Source organism: Falco cherrug, chromosome 10, assembly GCF_023634085.1.
Source record: "Falco cherrug isolate bFalChe1 chromosome 10, bFalChe1.pri, whole genome shotgun sequence".
In the NCBI taxonomy this organism is placed as follows: domain Eukaryota; kingdom Metazoa; phylum Chordata; class Aves; order Falconiformes; family Falconidae; genus Falco; species Falco cherrug.
This window is the reverse complement of record NC_073706.1, coordinates 10,624,033-10,646,495: the sequence shown is the minus strand read 5'-3', so window position 1 is coordinate 10,646,495 and position 22,463 is coordinate 10,624,033. Positions and strand designations below refer to the sequence as shown.

General features: G+C 44.0%; 1 protein-coding gene across 1 annotated transcript in view; it reads left to right on the top strand.

Annotated features, from left to right (window-relative positions):
* BMP7 (bone morphogenetic protein 7) overlaps nucleotides 1–22,463 on the top strand; it is a 47,973-nt gene that overhangs the window by 7,677 nt on the left and 17,833 nt on the right. The window contains exon 2 of the mRNA XM_055722766.1: nucleotides 17,305–17,497. Within this exon, the coding sequence (XP_055578741.1) occupies nucleotides 17,305–17,497 (193 nt within the window). The remainder of the gene's footprint in view (nucleotides 1–17,304; nucleotides 17,498–22,463) is intronic.

Here is a 22,463-nt window from a genome sequence, read left to right as displayed (position 1 = left end):
GTGTGTCTTGAAGTCAGTGAAAAACCTGTAGTGATCCAGATTGAGTGGATTGAATTAATGGCAACTTCAAGACTACAAGTTTTAGTGTAATTGCTTTATTGTTTTGGAACCAAGATGCTTACAATCCAGTTCCTGTGCAAACATGTTTAACGTGTGTTAATGTGTTTCAAAACCAGACGCTCTCCACAAAATTCTGCTTTTCATTAATTGACATCAGTAGCATGGTACAGTATTTCAAAGCACTGGCCAAATATAAACTGTGTTTCTAATTTCCTTACTTTCCTGTGTTTGGAATGCCAATGTTAATTTGTTCCCATGGAAGAGTGAGAGCTGCCAACCACAGTTTTATATAAATGGCTTTACAGTGCAGGGCTGCCAACATTAAATGATACTTAGGAATTTTCATGACATTTTGTATTTAATGCTTGTGTGTATATGTGTGAGAGAAATAGAGGGAGATATATGGGATGTTGAACAGCACAGCCACCGATGATCAAGGCAAATGTTTGAAGAAATTTATCCTTTGAGTAGCTGTTACTTAATGTTTCTTCTCATTTAAGAATTTTTTAATAATCTATCAGATATTAAACAGCATATTCCTTGTGCCTAGAAAAAAAATATTGCAGTGAATTTTGTTGCTAACTATCCAAACAGTTCCCCCCACCTAATAATTGTAGTTATTTATTAACAGATGAGAAGAAGGACTTTTGTTTATATTGTTACTCTGATCATTATGGAGTAGACTTTAAGAATGTGATATTACTCAGCATGAGAAAATGTCAAAGTAAAAAAAGCTGCCACAACTAAGCAAAAGGGGAATTAACTGATTTTGAGTAAACTGACAACAGATAATTTTTCTGTAAAGGAATGGGAGTCACTAGATAAAACTGTTTGCTTTATTAAAGAAATTCAAGCATAATCACACTTTCTTTAGTGGTATATACTGTCTTTGTACCTGAAACAAATGCCAAATACCCTTTAAACAAATTTAGTTTGAACTGATGGTGGTGAAAACAAGGTCTGTTTGTGTATTTCTCCTTTCATTCCTGGAGGATATTCAAAATAGAAAATGTTCATGTTTCAGTAGATTCCCCTTAATGAGCGCTATGGTTTATCTCTCATTTTTCCCGTTTTATTGGAACAGGTGCAGTGTCTGCCATCTGTGCCAGCCCTGCGCTATACCAACAAACAAAGTGGTGTTTTGGTTCACTGGATTTAAAAGTCTCCTGAGAGTAAAGAAATGAAAGAGAAAGAATTTAGAAAGTGCCTAGTGAAGGAAAGGCACTTCAAGTAATGTGCTTTGTCACTCAAGTCTTCCAGTAAATTACCTTAAACTATTTTGAAACTGTTTGAAAAATTTTATCCGCAGAGTATTAAGTTTCGGTTGCATCTTGGCGGTCCCACGCTATTCTTTATCATCTTTATCCTACTGCTGCAGCTTCCAAGTTAGACTCTTTTGTTGTCAGGTTGAATTAAGTTTTACAGGACTAAAAATTCTTTTCTCCTTGCCCTAAAGTAGAAGAATGGTAAATTTTCAGGTTTTCACTGTTTCTGATTCCACCTCATTTAAAAAGATACTGCAAATAGCCATCCAAGTTTAAACAAGATTATGCTGTAATTAGACAGACAAACTCATAATTATTTAAAGGCTAAACCAACAACAACCCTTTCAGGTTCATTTTGACAGTGTTTATCCAGTGTATCTGGAAAGGCTTACAATTAAAGTGCCTGAAGGGTGGGGATGAGATTTTTCAGCATGCAGTCAGTGCTGTCGGGTCCACCTGGCCTGGGAAACTATGCAGGCTTTGTAGGAGAGAAAATCTTTTAACTTACATCTTCATAGCAAGCTCTTAAAAGCTACCTCCCTTTTAAAAAAAAAAAAAAAGGGGGGGGGGCAGGGGGGAGGGGGAGAGGGAAAGTATCTCTTCCCTCTAAATAATACTTTAAACGAGCAAGTGCCTTCTGAGGCTCTTTATGATGAGGAAACGCTACCGCGCTGCTCACGCTGACAATCTCGCAGTGCATCCTTTTTTAAAGTTCTGCCTGGTGTGCAGGACCGCCTTTCAAATGAGCACAGAGTTTCCTCTCGTTAGGCTGCAGCCTCCCAGCTCGATGCTGGTCTGAGTTACACCTCCACGCAAACCCACTGATGTCACCAGGCAATATCCTCAGCTGGAGCAACCTGGCACCCGGCCACCCCGGCAGTGAAGTCACCACAGCTGACACCGTCTGAGGAGCTGGCACAGGGTCCGTACTGAGTCTGGGGGCTGTAAATCAGGTCGAGCTTTGAGTCTCTTACTAGAGCCGCTGGGCCAAATCCTGCCCTCAAGCCACCTCATTTCGCTGGCACCACTGGGGCTGCCTCAGTCCTCTGATTCGACCAATTGTTCTTCCCACAGCACAGTGGCAGTAAAACTTTTAAAAAGACCAGAAGAACCCTGGGAGAACTACTAAAAAATGCTCATAAAATAATACAACATCAGTAGTTGGGAGTTACAATTGCGATGGAGAGACAAGTTTCTTACTGAGTAAGGGTTAGGAACAGGGCTGGTAGTATTGCACTGCTTGTGTACCTGAAACGGCCGCTGACTTTAGGGAGTCCTTGGGCACCCCAGGGGAAAGCAAGTTCAGGTTTATCATTGAAGTGGAAGAATAAACATTACTGTAATTTAGAAATTCTGAATTGTGGTGCTTACAAGTTAGTAGTGTTCAAATACTTCATCAATATTTTAACAAGTTATTTCCATCCGCCGAATATCTATAATGGCACCAATGATAATCATTCACCACTAATGGGAATCAATTCCTAATCATATCTGTTCTACCCACATGCTCAGTGCTAGCAAGCTGCTCCTCCCCTGGTTCTCAAGGTTAAAACTTACTGCTTCTATCACTAAAAATATTCTGAACATTTTAATCTTGCTACTTTTATTTGTTTATTACTGTGCAGTCATTATAATCCCGCAGGGACTTTTTAGATGTTAATAAAGAGGACTGCACATCACTTTCCCTGAAGCTTGTGTGGCACTATAAACATCATGCTGAGTTTAAGTTCCCCTTTCTGACCGTATCCTTAAAAAATCCAGCAATTGTTAAGAGAAAGGAGGGTCGGTTGTTTTTTTATTATTTTTAACAAAAAGAAGTAGAAAGAAAATAAAAAAAGAAGTAACTTTAGCCTCACAATCTGCTAGCTACATAAAGCAGTAAATGTTCAGTTGAGGCAGGGAAAAACCAGAACTGCTAGAGATTGGTTGTTTCCTTTTGGAGGAAACAATAAATGTGCCTGCTTGTATTTTAACAACATTACTACTGGGCCCCCTAATTACACAAATATACTTGTAATAAACTGCAGAGGAGAAGAGCTGAAAAAGAATCATGCAGCACAGACCTTTCTCTTGAACTCAAAAAGCAGCTTTTGAGTAACCACACTTCTAAATCTTGGCCCAAATCAGAAGATGAAGATATTTCAGCACTATGTGATGAATCATTTGTCTCCCGAGACAGGTGAAAAGGAGAAGCAAATCAGACATGTGGTGTAAAACTTCTCTCATTGGTGTGAACACAACTTTGACCTCTGAATACAATAGTTCCTGCAACTCAGTGGCATGCATTTTAATCAAATTACAAGAATATTAGACTCTATATCCACAGAAACCTCTGACTGCTACATTACATTAAACCTGACACAGGGAATACAGAAATAGATGAAAGAATGCAGAATGATGCAGAAACGCGTTCCAGCAAACCCCAAATATCTTTTTAGAAAATAGTAACTGTCATTTTGCTCTTGAGTCCACAACTATGAGATGAGAGTTTCACTGAAAGTATTACAGATGAGGGGGAAAATCTAAGTCGGTGTGTCTAATGCTCTGAAAGTTTTTCCTCCCTGTATTAGCAGTTGCAGTCCAACAAAGAGTAGTGACTGGTAGGCAAGGAACCGAGCTGGAGAAGAATGGTCTGTGTTCCTGCTCCTTCAGACATTTTCATAAATGCCATACTCCCATTTCTATGCTATTTTTAACAGTTGCACGCAAGAGGAGGTGAACTGCGTTCCCTCCATTCATACCAAACCGATGCGAGGACACAAGGGTGTATTACAACAGCTGATCTTTCACCCCAGAACGGCAATTGCAAAATTGTGTTTGAAGACACACAAACCCCAAAACAAAACAGAAAATGCTGTTGTTAGGGGCTGAGTCAGGAGGCCTGGATGGCCCAACCCTAGTGAGAGGCTCAGTGTCAGGAATCCAGCCCTGCGATCTGCAGTGTGGTATGCAGGGCTAGGTGCTGCTGATGTCACCGATGGGCTTATCTTGTACCAAAAAAAAAATCCTCTCATATAATAGGGATTGCAGGTGGGAATTAAGCCAAAGATAAATCTCCTTACCTTCAGGTACTGTTAATGCCTGGGGCACTGGCCACCAACATTTAAAGTGTAAAGGGGACAGACACATGCAACACTCTATATATGCAGAAATATCTCTCTCTCTCTCTCTCTCTATATATATATATATGTCTATATCTGTGTGTGTCTTCTTAAGGACGTTTCTGAAATAATAGTTTAAACTTGCCATTAGTCTAAGACACTTGCATTTTACATCTACCAACAGAAATAGATGTGGATGTCATCAACTTCCAGGTCTTTAATATTCATGGTTCTTAGGCCCATATACCAAGTTATTAAAAGAATAAACAGTCTGTGCCTGTTTCTCAATAAAAATAAATGTGTTGCACAGCAAACATTCCTAGAAAGCAAAAAGATCCTACGCATAAGCTGCAAGTCCCATTGCAGGCAAAGGGGCGGCGAGTGGATGTGGGGCGGCTGGCACAAGGATCATCCGTGGGCAGTGACCTCCTCTCCGGTTCCGTGCCTCAAACCCAGGAGGCTGCGCTCAGTGCCCTACCTGGTCTCAGCTGTCTTGGCAGCATGGAGGAAACACGATGAACTCAAAGAAGAATGTGAGCTAGGTCATGAAGCCACGCTCTGGAGTATCTTTTCAAGCAGTAATTTAAGTCTCTAATCATTTTTTTCCTCCCATCCTTCCAAACGCTGTATTTCTATCTAATAATCCTGGTTTATAAACTGTGTTAATGTCGCTGGACCTCCCACATACGCAACACCTGCAAAGTGTGCAATAGGTGTAACAGTGTGGATGCAAGAGGAGCTCTGCCCTCACAGGGATTCCCCCTCTGGGGCGGACGGACCTTTCCTCCGGATAGTTTGTTGCCCCCTGGTCTCCCAGCATGGTCTCCCAGCACTTGCCTGACGGAGCACGGCACAGATGTTGGTTATTGCACAGACAAGCTCAAAAGGTCCAGCCGGCTGTGGTCTTGTGGCACAGCTCGGAGTGTGTATACATTCCAAGTTGAGATTTTGCTGATTACAATCAAGGCTGAGATTCTTACCTGCTGGCTGCATGTCTGATATCGACTGGTTATTTTGTAATATCCCACAAACTACTTTCTCAACACAACCAAAATCTGGGATTTCAGCTGGGAAATCCAGCAAGTCATATGGTTTCAAACCTGGAAAACTGGTTCTTGTTTTCCTTTTACCACACGGAACCACAAAAAAGGCCTGATTCCCCATGCCTGCGACTCCCGCCACGCTCCTCCCAGAGAGCGGCTGCGTGTGTAGACCCACACTCTGGAATATTTCGGGGGGATGCTGGTATCGTTGTGGCAATACAATGTTAAAGGAGGATTAATTAGATCTGTGTTATTTATTTGGGCAGCTGTTCAGTAGATGAAAGAAATTCTAATGCAAATGAAATGACTAAGCCTTAAGCGGCTGATGTGCAGTCACTTCTCCACTTGTGTCCCTTAGCACCGCTGGGGCAGAAACAGGCCCGTTCCTTTGACAAAAACGAGGCATTTGAAGATTCCATCAGCTGAACTTTCTCTTTCAAGTGCTGCCAGTAGATGCACAATATATACATGTGCTTTTAAAAGACTTTTATTTTGAACTCAAGATGTGAATCTATGGTATTAAGGAAAGCAGAACAATCCTTTATTTAGCTGCACCTGCACCTTAATGCCTAATGAGTTTAGTCTGATGGAATCCAGACCTCAGGAAGGATTATAAATTCTCATTTGATTTCATTTACTTCCAAAATACCTTAAACCAGCTGTACCAGTCCAGAATCCAGTCCTTCTTTCTATATCAGTTTTGCAAATGCTGTTGAATCTTTTGCTCTGTTAAGTAACTTTATGCTATATAATAATACCCTACTAGTAATAAGGAACAGAAGGCAACTTGAAAAAACCATGTAGTGGAAGATAATGAGTGGCATATAAGCTTGAAAACCATCAGTTTATGAGCACAACTTTTATAAAGTTCTTCATGCTCTGGAAGCAAGATTTGGAAAGGTGAAACTCGGCTGGCAGGCAGCGTCCCCTCTCCCTGGCCCGGCGTAAGGCGGAGGAGCCTGGCCCTGCAAGCGCCGATGAACGCTCTGCGGGGCGTTAGCAGTGCGTTCAGCCATTCCTGTCTGTTTTGTATAAACACATCAGAGACGCTTGGGCAGTGACCTTCCCGAGATTACTGACTCAGGCTGTTTATTATGAACAGTATCTAATTTATCAAATACATTTGAAGCCTTCTTAGTTTGCCCTAGCATAGTTACTGGAATGCAAGAGCATAACTTGATGCTGTCCCATCTCTGTGTGATCAAACATTGCATTGAAGAGTTACTATAGCACAATTTGTTTTTTCTTTGCATGTCCTCTGCACATGCCTTCTTGCAGATCAAGGTGCCTGTGCTGCAGGCTCCCAGCTCCCTGCAGAGATGCTTAGTTCTTCCCTTGTGCAGACATTGGGGTACGAGCAGATGCCCTCAGCAGAGCAGGGAAGCTTGCAGTGCTGCTGCCCTCGCCACTGAGGATGAGCGCCCTTCCAGACTACCAGTCACACAAGTGGGCTGTCTTCCTTTACTTGAGGTTAGGTTAGAACTGGCTAAAAACACTTCATGGAAACTTTCTTGCCTTCCCCCGATCTGAAATTTGGTCCAAGGTGAAGAACTGTTTCACACTTGGAAGCTTTCAAGAATGACCTGGATCTTTTTATTCTAAATTTGCCTTTCATCCCAAACAGCCCATTTTAGGTTTCCCTATAAGCAGTCTCTTGCACTGCCTCTTATCTTCCCTGGCTGAATACATGTTATTTCTGACCAGATGTGTTCAGCCACTTGTCTCTCCTTCCTTGAGCCTAGGGATGTGTTTCCATTTGCTCAAGGCTGTGTGAACAAGCAGACAGGGCAGACTGATGGTTTTTGCATCAGTGATTTTTTGAGAGGCGTCCAGCCTCAGAGCAGGTTGCAGGAAGCACCTTGGGCCCCATTTGTCTGCTGGCTGGACAGGATTATTTTTCTCAAATGAACCATATTGTCACTAACTTTTCTCCCTCTTTGTGCTCTGCAGTCTTCTCCCCCTTGAGACACTGACATCTTGCTTTCTCCTCTAGACCAGTACTAACCTCTTTGGTGCTGTGGCTGCCACCTTGGTCTCTGCTGCCCTGACCCTCATCCGTGATTCCACCCCCTCCTCCCCAGGATGCTGCCACTGTTTCCTTGACCCTTGGATGCACTGGTGAAATGTTTGACTTGGAGTTCACATCTAATGCTGGCACAGCTTCCCCATGAGGTTGGCCTCACAAGACTTCACAGCATCAGGAAAGCAGCCTTGCTAGTCCCCAAATTACAAAAAGAGCAAGCAGTGTAATGTAGCAGCCATCTCTGTTCAAAGAGGGAAAAGAAAAATTTATTCCTGCATCTTCACATACCTCCCACAGCTGCATCCAGAGGGTTTAGGGGGTGTATTAGACAGCAGTGCACCTCTGCTCTTAAGCTGTGTTATGGCATGCTATGCATTATGGTGCAGACAGAGAAAAGAAAGCAGGAGTAATGATGAGCTTCTGCCTGTCATTTTGCTCACTGCTCAGTTTGGCTACAGGGACATTTCTAGGGTAGGGTGTAAGAAGAACTAGGATTGCCTTTGGTGGGCAGGGAGCTTTGCAGCTGCCTTAGCCTGCCCTGTGCAGCCCACAGTCCCTGCAGGGAGCTGCAGGGGGCCCTGGCTCAGAGCTGCTGTCCAGGTGCTTCCCCTTCTGTCAAATATACAGAAAGATGAAACAGCCCCAATCTCTTGGTGGTGCAGTCTGTTGAGGGTAAATGTCAGCCTTGGTTAACCCTGCTCCTGGTGACAGCACGAGAGCTTGAGACATTTCGTGATGGCCACGTTTTGTGGCATCACCAGAGTCCCCAGCTTGCCCTTCTGTCTCTCTGGAAAAATGCCATCCCCAAGGTACTGGGGAAGGGAGAGCTGCTGGGGGCAAATCCCCAGGTCAGCACTGTCCTGGGTGCCCCCCCATCCCAGTGAAAGGGGGAAGAAAAACAAGATTTGAGAGGCTGATGAGGGAGACTTCCTTATATTGGAACCCTGGAGGATGAAGGTAGAAATGGAGGGAGTCTGTCTGTAGGAACAGCTTCATAAACTCCCATTTCTTTCTTCCCCCCATCACCCCCCCCATTTCTCCATTCTCTCACACATCCCAAATCCCCTTGCAATCCTAAGTGCGCTGCAGCAGCTGTAGATGGATTGCAGCACTATGTGCTGCCGTGTTTCACATGCTCAAGCTGTGAATAAGGTATTCTGAAGAAACACAACTCCTCCCTGCTTATTTAACTTTGCTTTCCCCAGATACACATTCAGACACTGCAAACTCGGCATCAGGATTCACACCACGATCAGTCTGTTTACTATTAGGAGAGTTTCATGTTCACAGAGCAGTCCCACGTGTAAATTTTTCAGAATACCTTTCGTCTAGTCTGGCTCCGATTTCAGCAGAGAAACCACAGCATAAATGGGTACCGATCAGGGCACACTCGGAAAAGAAAATGGATTACCTGTGCACAACCTGCACAGATTTTCATGGATGTTCTTTAAGGAGGAATAGTTTTACTATCTGGCATTGCCTTAAAGCGCCTGCAAAGAAATCCCGGTAAGGGAATGTCTCCAAATGCAGAAAGCAGCATGCAGGCTTCTCTCCGTCCTTTCCCGCCCGGTGACTGTTTCCCCTTTGCCATCTGCCATCCTAAGTAAATTTAACTTAAAAGTCTCCTGGGGACACGTGGGGCAAGAGGATGCGGCGACTCACAGCATCCTCTCCTCCCCGCCGCGTTCCTCGGCAGCAGGGCTCCCGGGGAAGCAGGTGGCTCCGCACCGCTCGCCGAAGCCCTGCCTGAAGCGGGTACCGCACTAACCCTGCCCCTGGAAGAACGTCAGGAAAGGCCCAGGCATTTTGTCAGAGAAATACCCGTTTCTGCCCTGAGCAGTCCTTGCTAGCTGAAGTTTTAACTTAGTCAGGAAGAACTTGCTGCTGCTTCGGAGATAATTAAACCCATCTTCCCTCAACCCGCTGTTTGTACACGCACAATGATACCATTGTTCAGAGTCATGCAACACATATGCTGACATTAAAGTGTTTAATCTTGTAGTACAGTATTCCATTATTTTTTGGACATCTGTACATGATAGAAAGGGTACGTATTAAGGGATTTGTTGACAAAGAAATGGCTAATGCTGATACATGTGTGGACTGAAAGGATCTTTCCAAGTTGTGTTCAGCAGTAGAGAGAGTGCTCCTTCCCAGGCCCGAAGCCTGGCACAGATGTGATACGCACTGTTGCTATTACCACTTCTCAATTTATAACAAGGAGTCAGTGTTTAGAAGAATTTTGGAAGCTCCCTGCTGGGTTTGTGGCTAGGTGGTCTTGCTGGCAACACCACCTTCATGCTGAAAGCTGAAAAAATGAAGTGATGTCTAAAGGAAGAATATTAACTCCAGAGGGCTTTTTTTTTTTTCTTTTCCCCTCTTTCAAAGCAAAAATGCTTATCCCAGATCACTTTGCAGAGGGAGCACTAAAGAATTTTGAACCTCTCTGTTTCTAACTTCTGGGGTTGGGGATAAGGATTTATGGAGCCTGTTTTTAATCTCATTTGAAATTAATGCATTAGTCCTGCTTTCCACCCGTGGACGGGGCAGGACTTTGCCCTGCCACACACTGAAATAGCTTCACTCCCTTCACCCAGCTGTAAGATGGGTACATGAGCACCGAGCGTCTGGGGGCAGGTTCCCTTTTGCTGAGCGCTGCCTTGGCTCAGAGCAGCCCATTCTTTCTGCAGAGGGCAGGCGGGGACAAGAGCATCTGGACAGGGCTTGGGCAGATGAGCCCAGACCTCCCCAAGTGCCTGGGGTTCCTGGGCCTGTGGTTGAAGGACAGACTGTGCTTTTAGAAGTGGCAGGATGGCGGCAGTCCCTGGCAATGGGATACGTTAATGAGTTATAGAGAAACCACAGACTATTTTTCTAGTAAGCTTATCTCGCAGACCAAAATCAAGTGTGCATTTGTTTTTCCTTAGGTTTCTCCAAAAACCTGCAGTAGCTTTTAGATGAGTTGGAGAGCTGCAACTATCCAATGTAAAACCCCCTCCAAATACTGTTTTTATCACTTTTTTAAAAATAGAAAAGAATCCCATCACACAACCCAGGACATTTGCTCTACTCCGTTTGCAGGACTCCCAATTTATATTCTTTAACTGTTTCTTCAAATGTTTAACTTCTGCTTCAGCTGCCTAATATCAGCATGTAAATCTTGTAGCCGAGAAGATGAAGCAAATGAAAACCAATCACAGAGCTTCACATTCCCAAATTCTTGCCATTATAAATTTACTGCCACTGCCCCTGTAACTCTTGCTGTCAAACACAATGAGGAGGGAAACATGTGCCTTAGCAGACTGTGGCCTGGCATGACATTATTGCAATCTTTATTATACTCCCCCTTTTCCTCGGAAAAATATAAGGACTGACCTTGCACTTCTTGCTCAATCGGGAATTCCGCTGAGCCCAGTGTGCTCTTTCAGCTGCGGAGACTGCTGGATCCTTCCCCTAATTGGTTTCCTCCTTCTTGAACCTCACTACCATAAGGAGAAAAGGCCTATATTTCATAAGTGACATGGTTTTATCCACCAATTTAGAGACAAAGAAGTGCAATTTATAGAGGGAACATTTAATGCCTGTTAATTAGAATCCCATCAAGAGGTCTCAGATTTGGCATCCTGAAGATTTACAGCGCAGTTTCACAACCACCACGAGCCCAGAGTCCAAGGGTGGCCCTGCCCTCCCTCCCGCCGTGCTGGGAGGTCCCCGCTCCTCCTCCTGCCACCGCCGCTCCTGCGGCTCCACGGTGAGCCGAGTGAGGATGGGGCCCACCTGAAAACTCATCTGGGGAAGGGAAAATTGTTTTCCACCTGAGTACATTTCCCAAGGCAGACAGCAGGGTGAAGCAGTAGGTAGGAGCGGACCTTCCCTTTGAGAGCAGTCAGGTACACGGGCTGACAATGCTGGTGGAGCTGGTGGTCCCAGGGCAGCCCCGTTCTTGGAATTTCACGCTCTACACTGAGATGATACAGGAGAGTTTCTGAAGTTTTGGCTTCAGTCTCAAGGGATGGTGATGGAGGGAATTAAAGGTAGATTTTCTTGGAAATATCAAACAAGATTTTGCACTGCTGGATGCAAATGGCAGAGCTCAAAGCCTAGTTAGCCCATTCAATAAAACACTTCAGGCCAAAAGCAATCCACTGGCTCACTGGCCAAGCCAGCTAGCCCTCAGCCATCTCTGAAGAAATGGCACTCGTTTTCTGTAGCACTGTGGCCATCAGAGGGAAAGCAGATAAAGACTTTCCTACCCACTAAACTCACCTACATGACTTCTTCAGTCCTTGGGGCCAGGCGGGCACAGGTAGACTCTGAAAACTTGTTGGACCTCAGTGCTGGAGCGTGGCAGGGTTTTTTTTGGCATCCAGATCTCTGAGGGGTTTCTTAGGCAACCCTGATGGCTCTGCAGCCCAGTCTCCTGCCTGGCTGAGAGGCTGAGGCGAGGGGGTGTTGTCTTTTGGAATCTATTTTCCTTTGACTTATCTTTCAGTCTCAGGAATTCAGGACCTTTAATCTATTTGAGATTAAAGTCCTTTACAAATCCCTTCTGGCCTTTTTTGGGAGTAAAGAAGTTACAGACACCCTACTGCACATTCCTTTTGGTGCTTTTTTTCATTGTAAATGAGAAACAAGTAGCACTCTAATTGTTGTGAGCACTGCAATAAATGAGACAACTACTTTTAAAGTGCCTTATAAAAACAATTAACATATTATCAGGCGAAAGCGTTAACTGGAAAATGTAAGTTTTTACTTGTTTAAATACTCAAAATATATTCCAACTGCATCACCCAAACGTGCCAGGGAGGAGGAGGTATGGAATTACCGAAGCTTTCCCAGTTTGGCAGCCTGAGCACAAAATCTATTCATCTGGTGTTTACTTTGCTTGTGAAAAAGAGATTTTTTACGTCTTCAGAAAACAAGAGCCTAAAAATACTTAGGCAGGTAGACTGGCAAAAGTAAAGCCTCCCGTGAAACCCATTGAAATTAGTGGAAATATTTCTATTGACTTCCCTGGGGCTTGGATTAGCTCTTTAATGCTTCTGTAATAATTAGTTTTTAACACAGTCATTCTTGGAAAATTATTGCTGTGATTCATTGGTTCTTTGCTTGACACATGGAGTTAGGGATTGACATCGTGCTACTGGGCTGGGTACTAAGGCTAAAATGGTTTCTTTGGTATGTGTACAGAGAAATAATAACTGCTGCCAGCTATGTCTCAACATAATCTTTGCTGTCATGCCTTGCCCACCATCATTCCGTATTACAGAACCAGTGGTCCAAACTGTTCACAGAATTAGCTCAGGTTGGCTTTTTGCTTACCAGTAGGGATTTACAAAGAAGCTGGAAATAGTCAGGGGTTCTTATTTCTGGTCTCAACACACGTTGCTGTGAAAATGACCAAACATGGGATCAGTTCAAGTTTCCCAGCTTTGTGCTGATGTGTCGTTTGCTTTAGAAGTTTGGGCATCCTGGGGTTTTAAACCAGGATCACAAGCTTTTCTGTCCAACATGACTTTCTTAGTACTGGCTTCAACTGTATTGCTCTGAGTTCTAGATGTCGACAACTACACTTTTTCATCCCTGCATCTTAATGTTTTCTAGTTTTGTATTAGAAGAGTACACTTTAGGACATGTCAAAACAAGTACCAGGTATTTGTTGACATTTTATCTACAGCTTTCCCATATTTTTGGATCTGATACTTGGCTACTTCACACCTGTACATGTATCCCTCCTGTTTTCTTTTAACAATCCCTCTTGTTGCAAAACTATGCAGTCCTGCCTCCTCTTGCATCACCATAATGCCACAACAGAGTCGGTTTGGAGAGACAAAAGACTTCAGAGAGATCAGAGCCCTATCTGTATCAGATAGATGAGTGCAGTCTGTGCAGCATTCAGATTGTGGACAGATAGTCGAGGCCAGACTTTCAAAGATGCTAAGCTTACTTGCATATTTGCAACAGAGGTGTGGCAAATTTACTGATAACCACTAACCTGAGATACGTGCTTGTTTTGGTTGGATCGCCTTAATTGTCCTGCACACGTTTTGGTGTCTTGTTTATTTTCCCATGAATCTGCTGTCTGCCTCCATCCTACAGCTCCCAAGTCCCATTGTCTGGACCTTTCCTTTTCCAAAGGACTGTGCCAAAGGGAGTGCCTGATGATCCCCATGTACCATAGCTATGATTAACTGCCACTCTCACCATGCCCAAGAGTTATTTTGCATCAGCAGATTTTGAGCCACGTGTTAAATTAGATCACAATTTGTCTACAGTGGTTGTGCCTCCAAAATGCAGTATCAGTTCTAGAAATGAGGAGGGGCGCGCATTTACACATGCATCACCTGTGAGTGACTTTGGATTGTTTCTTTAGGAGAGAAAATCCACTGTTTTCCCACAGCTGAGGCACACAGTCTGTTTCATAGCAGAATTATTTTTCAAGGGTGTTCTTCCTTTTCATATTTTACAACCTTTGATTGCACATCCAGAGCTTTGGCTTTCTCTCCAAACAGCTGCCTTGCCAAGGCATTTGAATTGTGGCAGTTTCTGAGCTGGAATTTCCAATGTTTGAAATTAGGAACTGAGCTAAAACCATTCACCAAAGCCTATGGATAGTAGTGATTTGTAAGAGCTGTGAACCTGGGACAAATAAGAGTTCAAGTTCTTTGGGCAGAAGGGCTATTAAAGCGTGCCCAGCAAATATTCATATTGCTTGATGACTTTTAAGGGAGCATTTAACACAGAACGGCTGACAAACAGGTGAGATTAAGTCCTTCAAGAATGACCAAAAGCTTCTCATTGTGGTATCAATAGGGATCACAGATTTCACAGCTCTAATAGAGAAACTACAGTTGTATTCGAAGAGCTGCAGCAATTCTCCTGACTGTTTTGGTGAACACTTATAATACCCCCTTTTTTTTTTTATTAACACATGACACACACCCCCTCAAACTGCTCAGGTAATTAATTGGAAATGACTCAGTTGCAGAGCTGTCAAAGGTCTGACCAACACCCATCCAACACAGAAAACTCAGACTTCTTGAGCGCTCCCCTGCTTACCTCGTGCTCTTGTGCTTAAGGTATTACTGGGGTCTACAAAAAGTGCATGATCTTTTATACTGTTCCCAAGTACCAACACACGGCAGCAAGATTTCAGCCTTCGTAATGAAGAGTCTTGCTTTTATGAGTTCAAGTCAGACCCTTAACGTTATTTTAACATAGATTTTGGTGTTTAATTATGTAATAAGATTTACTGCAGTCATCTAACAGATGTTGATTCAGGGTCAGTGTTTCTCATAAATTAGTTCTGAAAGGATTTGTTACTTCTGGGTCAGCAGATAGGTCCAGAGTGCAAAGAAAAAGGGGAAAAACAATAAACACTGAGTTGAAGGGTTTCTTGGGATTCTTTCTTCTGTTACATATCCACATATTTTCATGATCTTAATGACTATAGCCACAGGAATGTTTGCTTTAACACTAAAGATGGCTCAGGCCAAAACCCTATATCCAAACATCTGCAAAGCATGGGAAAGTTCAAACTTCAGGGCTCTTTGTTTTATGACCCTGGCCGTTAATTTTTCATACTAATATGACACATTTTTTCTAGGGCTGTGCAATGGGAATCACCATGAACTCTAGCAGCACCCGGAAAAGTTTCATCTTCATGTGTTTGTTGTCAGGCTTTGTGTATGAACTAAACGCTGGTGTTGGCCGATGTAGTTGTCATCACATATTTACACTAACAAGGTGCACCCACCTTCCTTTGCAAATTCAGCCTTCCTGTGTCATTGGAAGCAAATCACATTGGTACATCCTACCGCTAGACCTCTCTACAATACACCCTGCTGGCAATGTTATCCATAATATAACTAAACCCACACAACATTATATTCATTCTTCTATAGTTGTGGTTAAAGGAGCTATTCCATATTAAAATATTTTTTCCTCCTCTCTATAATTTAGGTGTAGACAGATTCCTTTGAGGCTGAAATCATACTCTTTGTATCTTACTCTGCTGAGAATACTTTGGAGGAAAGGCATTGAGGCACATTTAATAGTGTTGCTAGCACTTAGAGGGCAGGTTTAGCCTGCCAGGTGTTTTACAGACACTGGTGAATATTCACAATATTCCCTCCCTTCAGGGTGTGAGAGACTGAGTGATCTTCCTCACTCAGGCTGGACGAGACGTTACAGCTAGAGGTGTAACGATGTCGTTCATTCAGTGCACGCTGAGACTGCTCAACCTATAAAACCATTTGCTGAACTCAGTTGCCTTTGTCTTGGAAAGTTTAGGGGTTTCACATCTAAAAAACTCCTCTAAGATTAATCCCAGCTATTAGTAAGAGCGCTGCAGTATTTCCCAAAACAGCAATCACACAGTGGCAAACTGCGAGCCCTGGCCTCCTTGCAGCAGCAGCGTGTGAGCGGAGGAAGAGCCCGTGGCCAGCCACTGAATCCCGGCCAGCAAAGCAGCGCTGAACCTGCTCTGGGTGAGCGCTTGGACACGGCCCGGTTCCCAGAGGCTCCCCATGCCCCATCCCTGCCACCGGGGAGGCCCTCGCAAGCGCTGATATGTATTCATACCACACAGCGCTGTAAATTTAAATAGCACTTTCCAGGCTCGGGCTTGAAACTCCTCTTTTTTCAGGAGTAATTCCATTTAAGTCAATGGATTTACACAATGGATTTACTGCTGCCAGAAGAGAATCAGGCCTGTAGAAAGACACACATTCTTTGCCAAGAAAATCTCAGAGCTAACTACTTGAATTGTGCAGTCGAGCTGCAGGGAGGTCAAGTGGACAGACAACGGGACTAGGACATACGGGAAGTCCCTGGTTCAAACCTCAGCTCTTAAAATGTCATGTGGTGTGACCTCTGGCGAGTCAGTTCATCCCCTTATACCTCGGTTTCCCCATTTTCCTTTGTCTGACTTGTCTATTTAATTTGGAATTTGTTCCAAGAAGGGTGCTTTGCTTCGTGTGTCAGGATGGGGCACTGACACCTCGCCTCCCCCTTGCTGGAGAACGGTCTTGAAGTCTCTGTTTCCTCACAACACCGACCCTCAGCTCCAAGATCCACAAGCAGTGTTACACGAGACCATCAGCTGTCCATCAGATGACAGGCAGACCTGTCACTTGGCAGGATAACGCACCATCCTAGCACTGTCTTGAGAGGACTCTGGCACTTGTTATTTCATGGTCAGGGTTGGGAGTGGAAGAAGGTCTTTGCTTTGTACATTTGCTTCACAGCCTGATCGCTAAAGATGCTTTAAAATGAAAGCTTTGACCCTGTGCAGTGGGGCTGTGAGCTTGTGATGAATTCAGCTGGCACTGGATGTGGGTCACTGGCATGAAAAGCCTCAAGGACTGGAATGTGTGTATATATGTGTGCGGGTATGCGTGTGCATGTGCAATTTTCAGAAGCAGAGTCAGGCCAAGAACCAGCACTCCTGAAAAGCCCCATCTGTTCCGTTCTGCTCCTTCCCACAGCAGCTTGGTCGTTATCGGTGGCAAATGTCCAGAGTCACTTATCAAGCATGAAGCTGCCAAAAATCATTAAAACACAACGGTCACCCACACCCTGTACCAGCCAGCTGTGAAACTGTTTCAAAGACAGTCTGATAAACGCATATATGCTTATAATAGCCAGATAGAGTAATGTATTTCCTATGTGCTTTAATGAACCGAACAACAGCATGAGATGCTGCAATCAGATATTCTTGCCCTTTTCTGTTGTGGCAACTTGCAAGCTTGTTTGATGGCGAGGGGAAAGGGAACAAAGCAGGTGGCTAATGGGCTGTTTTTCTGTTTCAGTGGAGCATGACAGAGAGTTTCACCATCAGCGCTGCCACTACCGAGAGTTCAGGTTTGATCTCTCCCGAATCCCAGAGGGGGAAGCGGTGACGGCTGCTGAGTTCAGAATATATAAGGATTACATCCGTGAACGCTTCGATAATGAAACGTTCCAGATTAGTGTCTACCAGGTACTCCAGGAGCACCCGGGAAGGTGAGTGACCCACAGGGAGATCCTGATGAAAGCACAAGCACAGCATGTTCGTTCAGAGAGTTATGTCCACTACTTTTAGAAATACTGGTGCTATCAGCAGAAGTGTCTCTAGAGCTGGGTTTGGGCATCAGGGTGGAAATCTCTGTCAATGCTAATGCAGGGGGCACACAGCTGCCGTGGGCGGTCAGCCACCAAGGGCAGGGGTAGAAGGTGCCCCGCGAGCCCCGTGTGCCCCAGAGAACATCCCCAGCGCTGTTGCTCTTGTCCCTGTGAGCACTCAGTAGCTGAGGAGCCAACAAGCCTGGCCGTGTGCTAGTGCAGGAAAAGATCATAAACCTAAAGTATTTCAAGATTTCTGGAAGACCTACCCTCTTCCTCCTGCTGCTTATGGATCCTGAGGTGGCAAAACCACACCCGAATGCTTCCTTCCTAATTGTAGCTTAATTACTAGCCTTTATTACTGAAGGCGTTCAAGATCCCTAATTAACAAAGACAGATGACACCATGCTTTTTATATCGACTGATTGTTTTGCATGTGCAAAACTACAAGATGAGCTATTAAATCCATTCCAAGCAATTATTAATGTATGCCAAGCTCCCTGACAAATCCTCCAGGGAACTTGAATAAGAACATATGTTCAATTTTCTCATCTGTTTTTAGTTCCAATTAATCAGCGATCCCAAACCATTTATCAAAGGCACTTAGTTTCATTTGCACATATTTCTTCTACATACAAACCCTACCAAAAGTGAGACTGCATTTATTTACATGAAAAGTATTTACAGTCACATGCTAGTCAGAAGTTATTATTTAGGATATGGGGTAATAAAACTACAGCCCTAATTTAGGTTTATGAAAAGAGAAACACTAGGGATTTAAAAAGGAGAAAGTCCAAAAGGGTAAGAAAAAAATATATTGTAATCAGGACTCTGGCTTTATACTTTTATAAGAGCTAATAAAAATGCAGAAAAAAAATTGAAATATGACAGGAAACCTTATCAACGTTTTTAAATGGTGAGAATTTCTACCAGCTTTGCTGCATGGTAAAAGTATTTAACCATTGGTGTGTTTTCTTCCACATCTGAAATTCTGATTTTATGGCCTAAAACTCATGGGTCTTTTGGCATTTCTAATGACACAATTATTTGCAGAGTTTGGGGACTATGCTAATATTAATCTATTTTAATCAAGCAACGATAATTCAAACTGTACAGTTCAACCAGGCTTTCTTAAAGGAGAAGGCAACAAGCCACAAATGTGCATAGGACCCATTGGATGTCTGGTTTACCCTAAGTTTATTCCATCTTGGGCCCTTCCAGAGACAGAAGCCTCCCTTTGCTGTATTCCTTGAGTAGGTTGTTTAGGTGCCAGCCTGCAGGGATGACTTTTCACTCTTGGGAAGAGCAGAAAGAAGAGGTGTTGGCAGATGAAGAGGCCCTAATCGGTGTGCCAGGGCATTAGGGAATTGCCAGAAACCTGTTCTTGGAGTAAACGTCCTGCAGGGAAGTTCTCCTTCAGATCCTGATGAGCGATGTTGGTGCCCACTAGGAATCTTACTGATGAAAGTTAGGATGGCATTTATTATTTTATGATACATCCACAAGTTTGTTACAACTATGTTTGGAGAGGGTTGCAAGGTACCCACTGGGGATAGTTATGTGTGCAGCAGCAAGTGTTTCTGCAAACTGTCTCCTTCACAAATTCTTATTCCTAAAGGAAAAACTGTATGCAAAGGGCAGACATACACATGAACCACTGGCTGGAAGAGGTGAGGAATCTTGCTAATTATACAGATGTTCCATACAAGATTAGATGCAATTTTACTGCATCATATTCACCACAGGAACACTATTTTTAATGAGTGTTCGTGCATATTCACCCTTTGCATACATTTTGGCACAGGCAATGGTGAGTTTTGAACAGTTTGTCCTGAAAAAATATTCCTGTTGGTTTGGATTGACCAAAGGTAAAAATATTGTCACTAACATTTGTAAAAATATTTGGTCTTTTTCTGCATTTTTCCACTGACATTTTCCATCCGGCTCTGTCACAGACCAGTCATCCAAGTCAGTGTGTCATTGGGCAAGTGGAGAAAGAAAACAAACTCTCTCCAATGTTGATCAAAAAACACCCATTCACTTTGATGCTTCCTTGGCTGTTTGTCTCATCCTGAGCAGGCTGGAAAGTCAGACCCATCTGACGTTGTTAGCAACAAGAGCAAAACAAAGCCAAACCCTCCCCCCCCACGCAGGCACGAAAACCTTTGCTCGAGTTGGGCTTTGTAGATTCCTCTCTCTAGAGCATGGCAGGTACAATGGCCAACAAAAACCCAAAAGGGTTTCCCTCTCCCTGTGCTCTTATGATGATACAAGAGCAGTGGATCTCCCAGGAGATTGCTGGAATTGCCCTTCAGGATCTGAAACACCAGGTATTCTGCAGGCTGATCCCCCCCCTCCCCCACTACATGCACGTCCTGGTTAGGTGCAGCACGGCACAGGAGCTCAGTGCCAGGCTCCCCAGAGGCAGCTGCAGCATCGTCTCTCCTTTGTAACACAGCAACACACAGCAAAGATCAGGACAGTTTCTAGGGCCACAAAACCAGCCCGGGATGCAACTGGAAAGCCCAAGCTGAGACTGATTGGAGATTTTTTTTTACTTTGAGGGTAAAGAAACCATCAGATATGCTGAAGGCTTGATTTTCAGTTAAACCTCAGATGAGCCTCCAGTTTGTAGGGTGTGATGGTGTGCCCTCAGTTCAAATAAACCATAAGTACGAACAGTTCAACAATTAATGACTTGCTTTACAAGTTCAGACAGGTTGGCAGGTATCTAACCAGCAACATCTCTTGTCTGCAATTTATTGTTGGTGAAAAATACAGGCATAGGTCTTTCCAGACAAACTGCTGCACCCACAGCAGACTGTTTCTGAAGTCCTGCCCCTCAACAGTACCAACGCTTGAACACAGGGTGGAAGCTGTCCTCCATCCGCCTGCCCAGTCGTGGGCAGATAGATGCCTAACAACCCTGGCAGTAAAAGTAAGAGCCTGGCCCTGTCCTTTGTAGCAGATGGGATGCCACTCTGGACTTTGCTTAATAGAAATTCTCTCTCTGTCAGACTGAAGATATTATTACCAGACCAAATGATCAAATATCCTTTCTGGCCTTTCCAAATCTATGAATTCATTGCAAGGCAAGCTTTTCAAACTGGCAACATCTCCTTGATAAAAAGGCATGTACCGCATTCTTCAGGCACAAAGCATCAGTTATTCACTTTAAGCAAACAAGTACATTCATGAACAAAAATGTTCCTAATATCACAAACACTGTGAAAACAGTTAATGTTTTGACTAATATGTCTCAAAGCTTTCCTTGGTCCAGTGACTCACGTCCAACTTCTGTTTGGTCTTCATGGTTCACTCACCCAAAAGCCTGGGAAAGAGTTTTATAAAGCCAGTGACTGGCTTGAGAAGGGTGCCGAGCAGCAGGACATCAAGTCCCTGTTTGTGGTCACACACCCTGGTAGTGGGCACTAAAGGCTGCTCTCGGGGAGCCAGGGGCTGCTCAAGCCTCCGTCTCCTCCCTCCTGGATGCCGCGGGGAAGCAGAGCAGATTCCAGTGCTAGGGCACACGCATCACAGGGCACAAGGCTTGCTACAAGGTGTTGAAGGTCATTTATCTTGGGCACCTAGGCAGGGAATGTGTCAAAATAAAGCTTATGGATATGAGCCTGAGAAAAATGATACTTTTACAGTGTAATCATGAAGTAGTTTGTGAACTACTTTGCAAAAGAAATATCCATTACCCTCAGGCTCTCCACTATTGTAAGCAGTGGCCAAAGCTAGAATATCAAAGGGACTGAAGTGCTGAAGAGACACGCAGATACACAGTGGGATTTCTAACAGCAGCTAAGCAGGTTGGATACCTAACTCCTATTGTAATTGATGGGAACTTGTGTATTTTCAAAAAGTACCCATGCAATTAAGGGGCAGATTATCAGTTGGGGCAACATCTTCAATTTATTGACCTGAGGCTGCAGAAAAAATGAGGACTGTATAGCTCCCCTCAGCCTCAGAGCTTGATCCTGCCCATCTGCCTGCACCTTCAGAAGCTAAAAAACCTCATCCCAGAGTTACATCTCCAATTTCATTGGACCCAGAACTTGCACTGTGGAGTAAATCCCAACCTCTTTGAAGTCGATGGGAGTTTTGTTACTGGAGAGAATAAAGCCAGGTACTTGACCAGCCTTTGGTAATTGAAATGTAGTTGCTTCGTGTTCACTTTGTGGCCATTATGGATTTCACAGGCTTCAAAGGCAGTGAATGATTTGAATGCTCATGTTACTGGCCCTACAGAAGAACAAGATCTTGTATGATGCATTCCTGGGTTTGACTTGCAGCTGGAACACTTTAGTTTGTGCTTCAAACTACACCACTTCTGCACCCAGATCAAACCTGAGCCCCTCTCCAGACCCCTTTCTCCCATTCATTGGAGTCTGTTTCCATACTGTGGGTTGCAAAAATGTAATTCCAGTAACTAAGAAAGGCTTAGGCCCACCCAACCCGCGAAGCAGATGTGCCTTCTTTTTGGAGCTTTTTAAAGTACCAGCATGATCGTTCCAGGGATGGTGCAGCAAAGAAAGGTTTGGTTTGTTTTAACATTGTGCCCCAGCACCATGACGGTATCTGCAAGTACTGACAGCATCTAGAAATTTAGCTGACAATAGCTATGATTTTTGGGGGGGGTTACTTACCTGCAAGTCAGTTGATAACTATACTTATTTCTTCGCAAGTAGCAAGGGAACTTTAGCATGGCAACCCTATAGCTCTCCAAGATCAGAGCTGCATCTAGTTATCTCTTTCAGACCATTCCTAAAAGCCACTGCAGCCTGCAAAACCTCTGACAAATCTTTAACTCACTTAGCAAGGCATGGCTGTTCACAAGCACTTGAGTAGCTGCAAGAGGCGT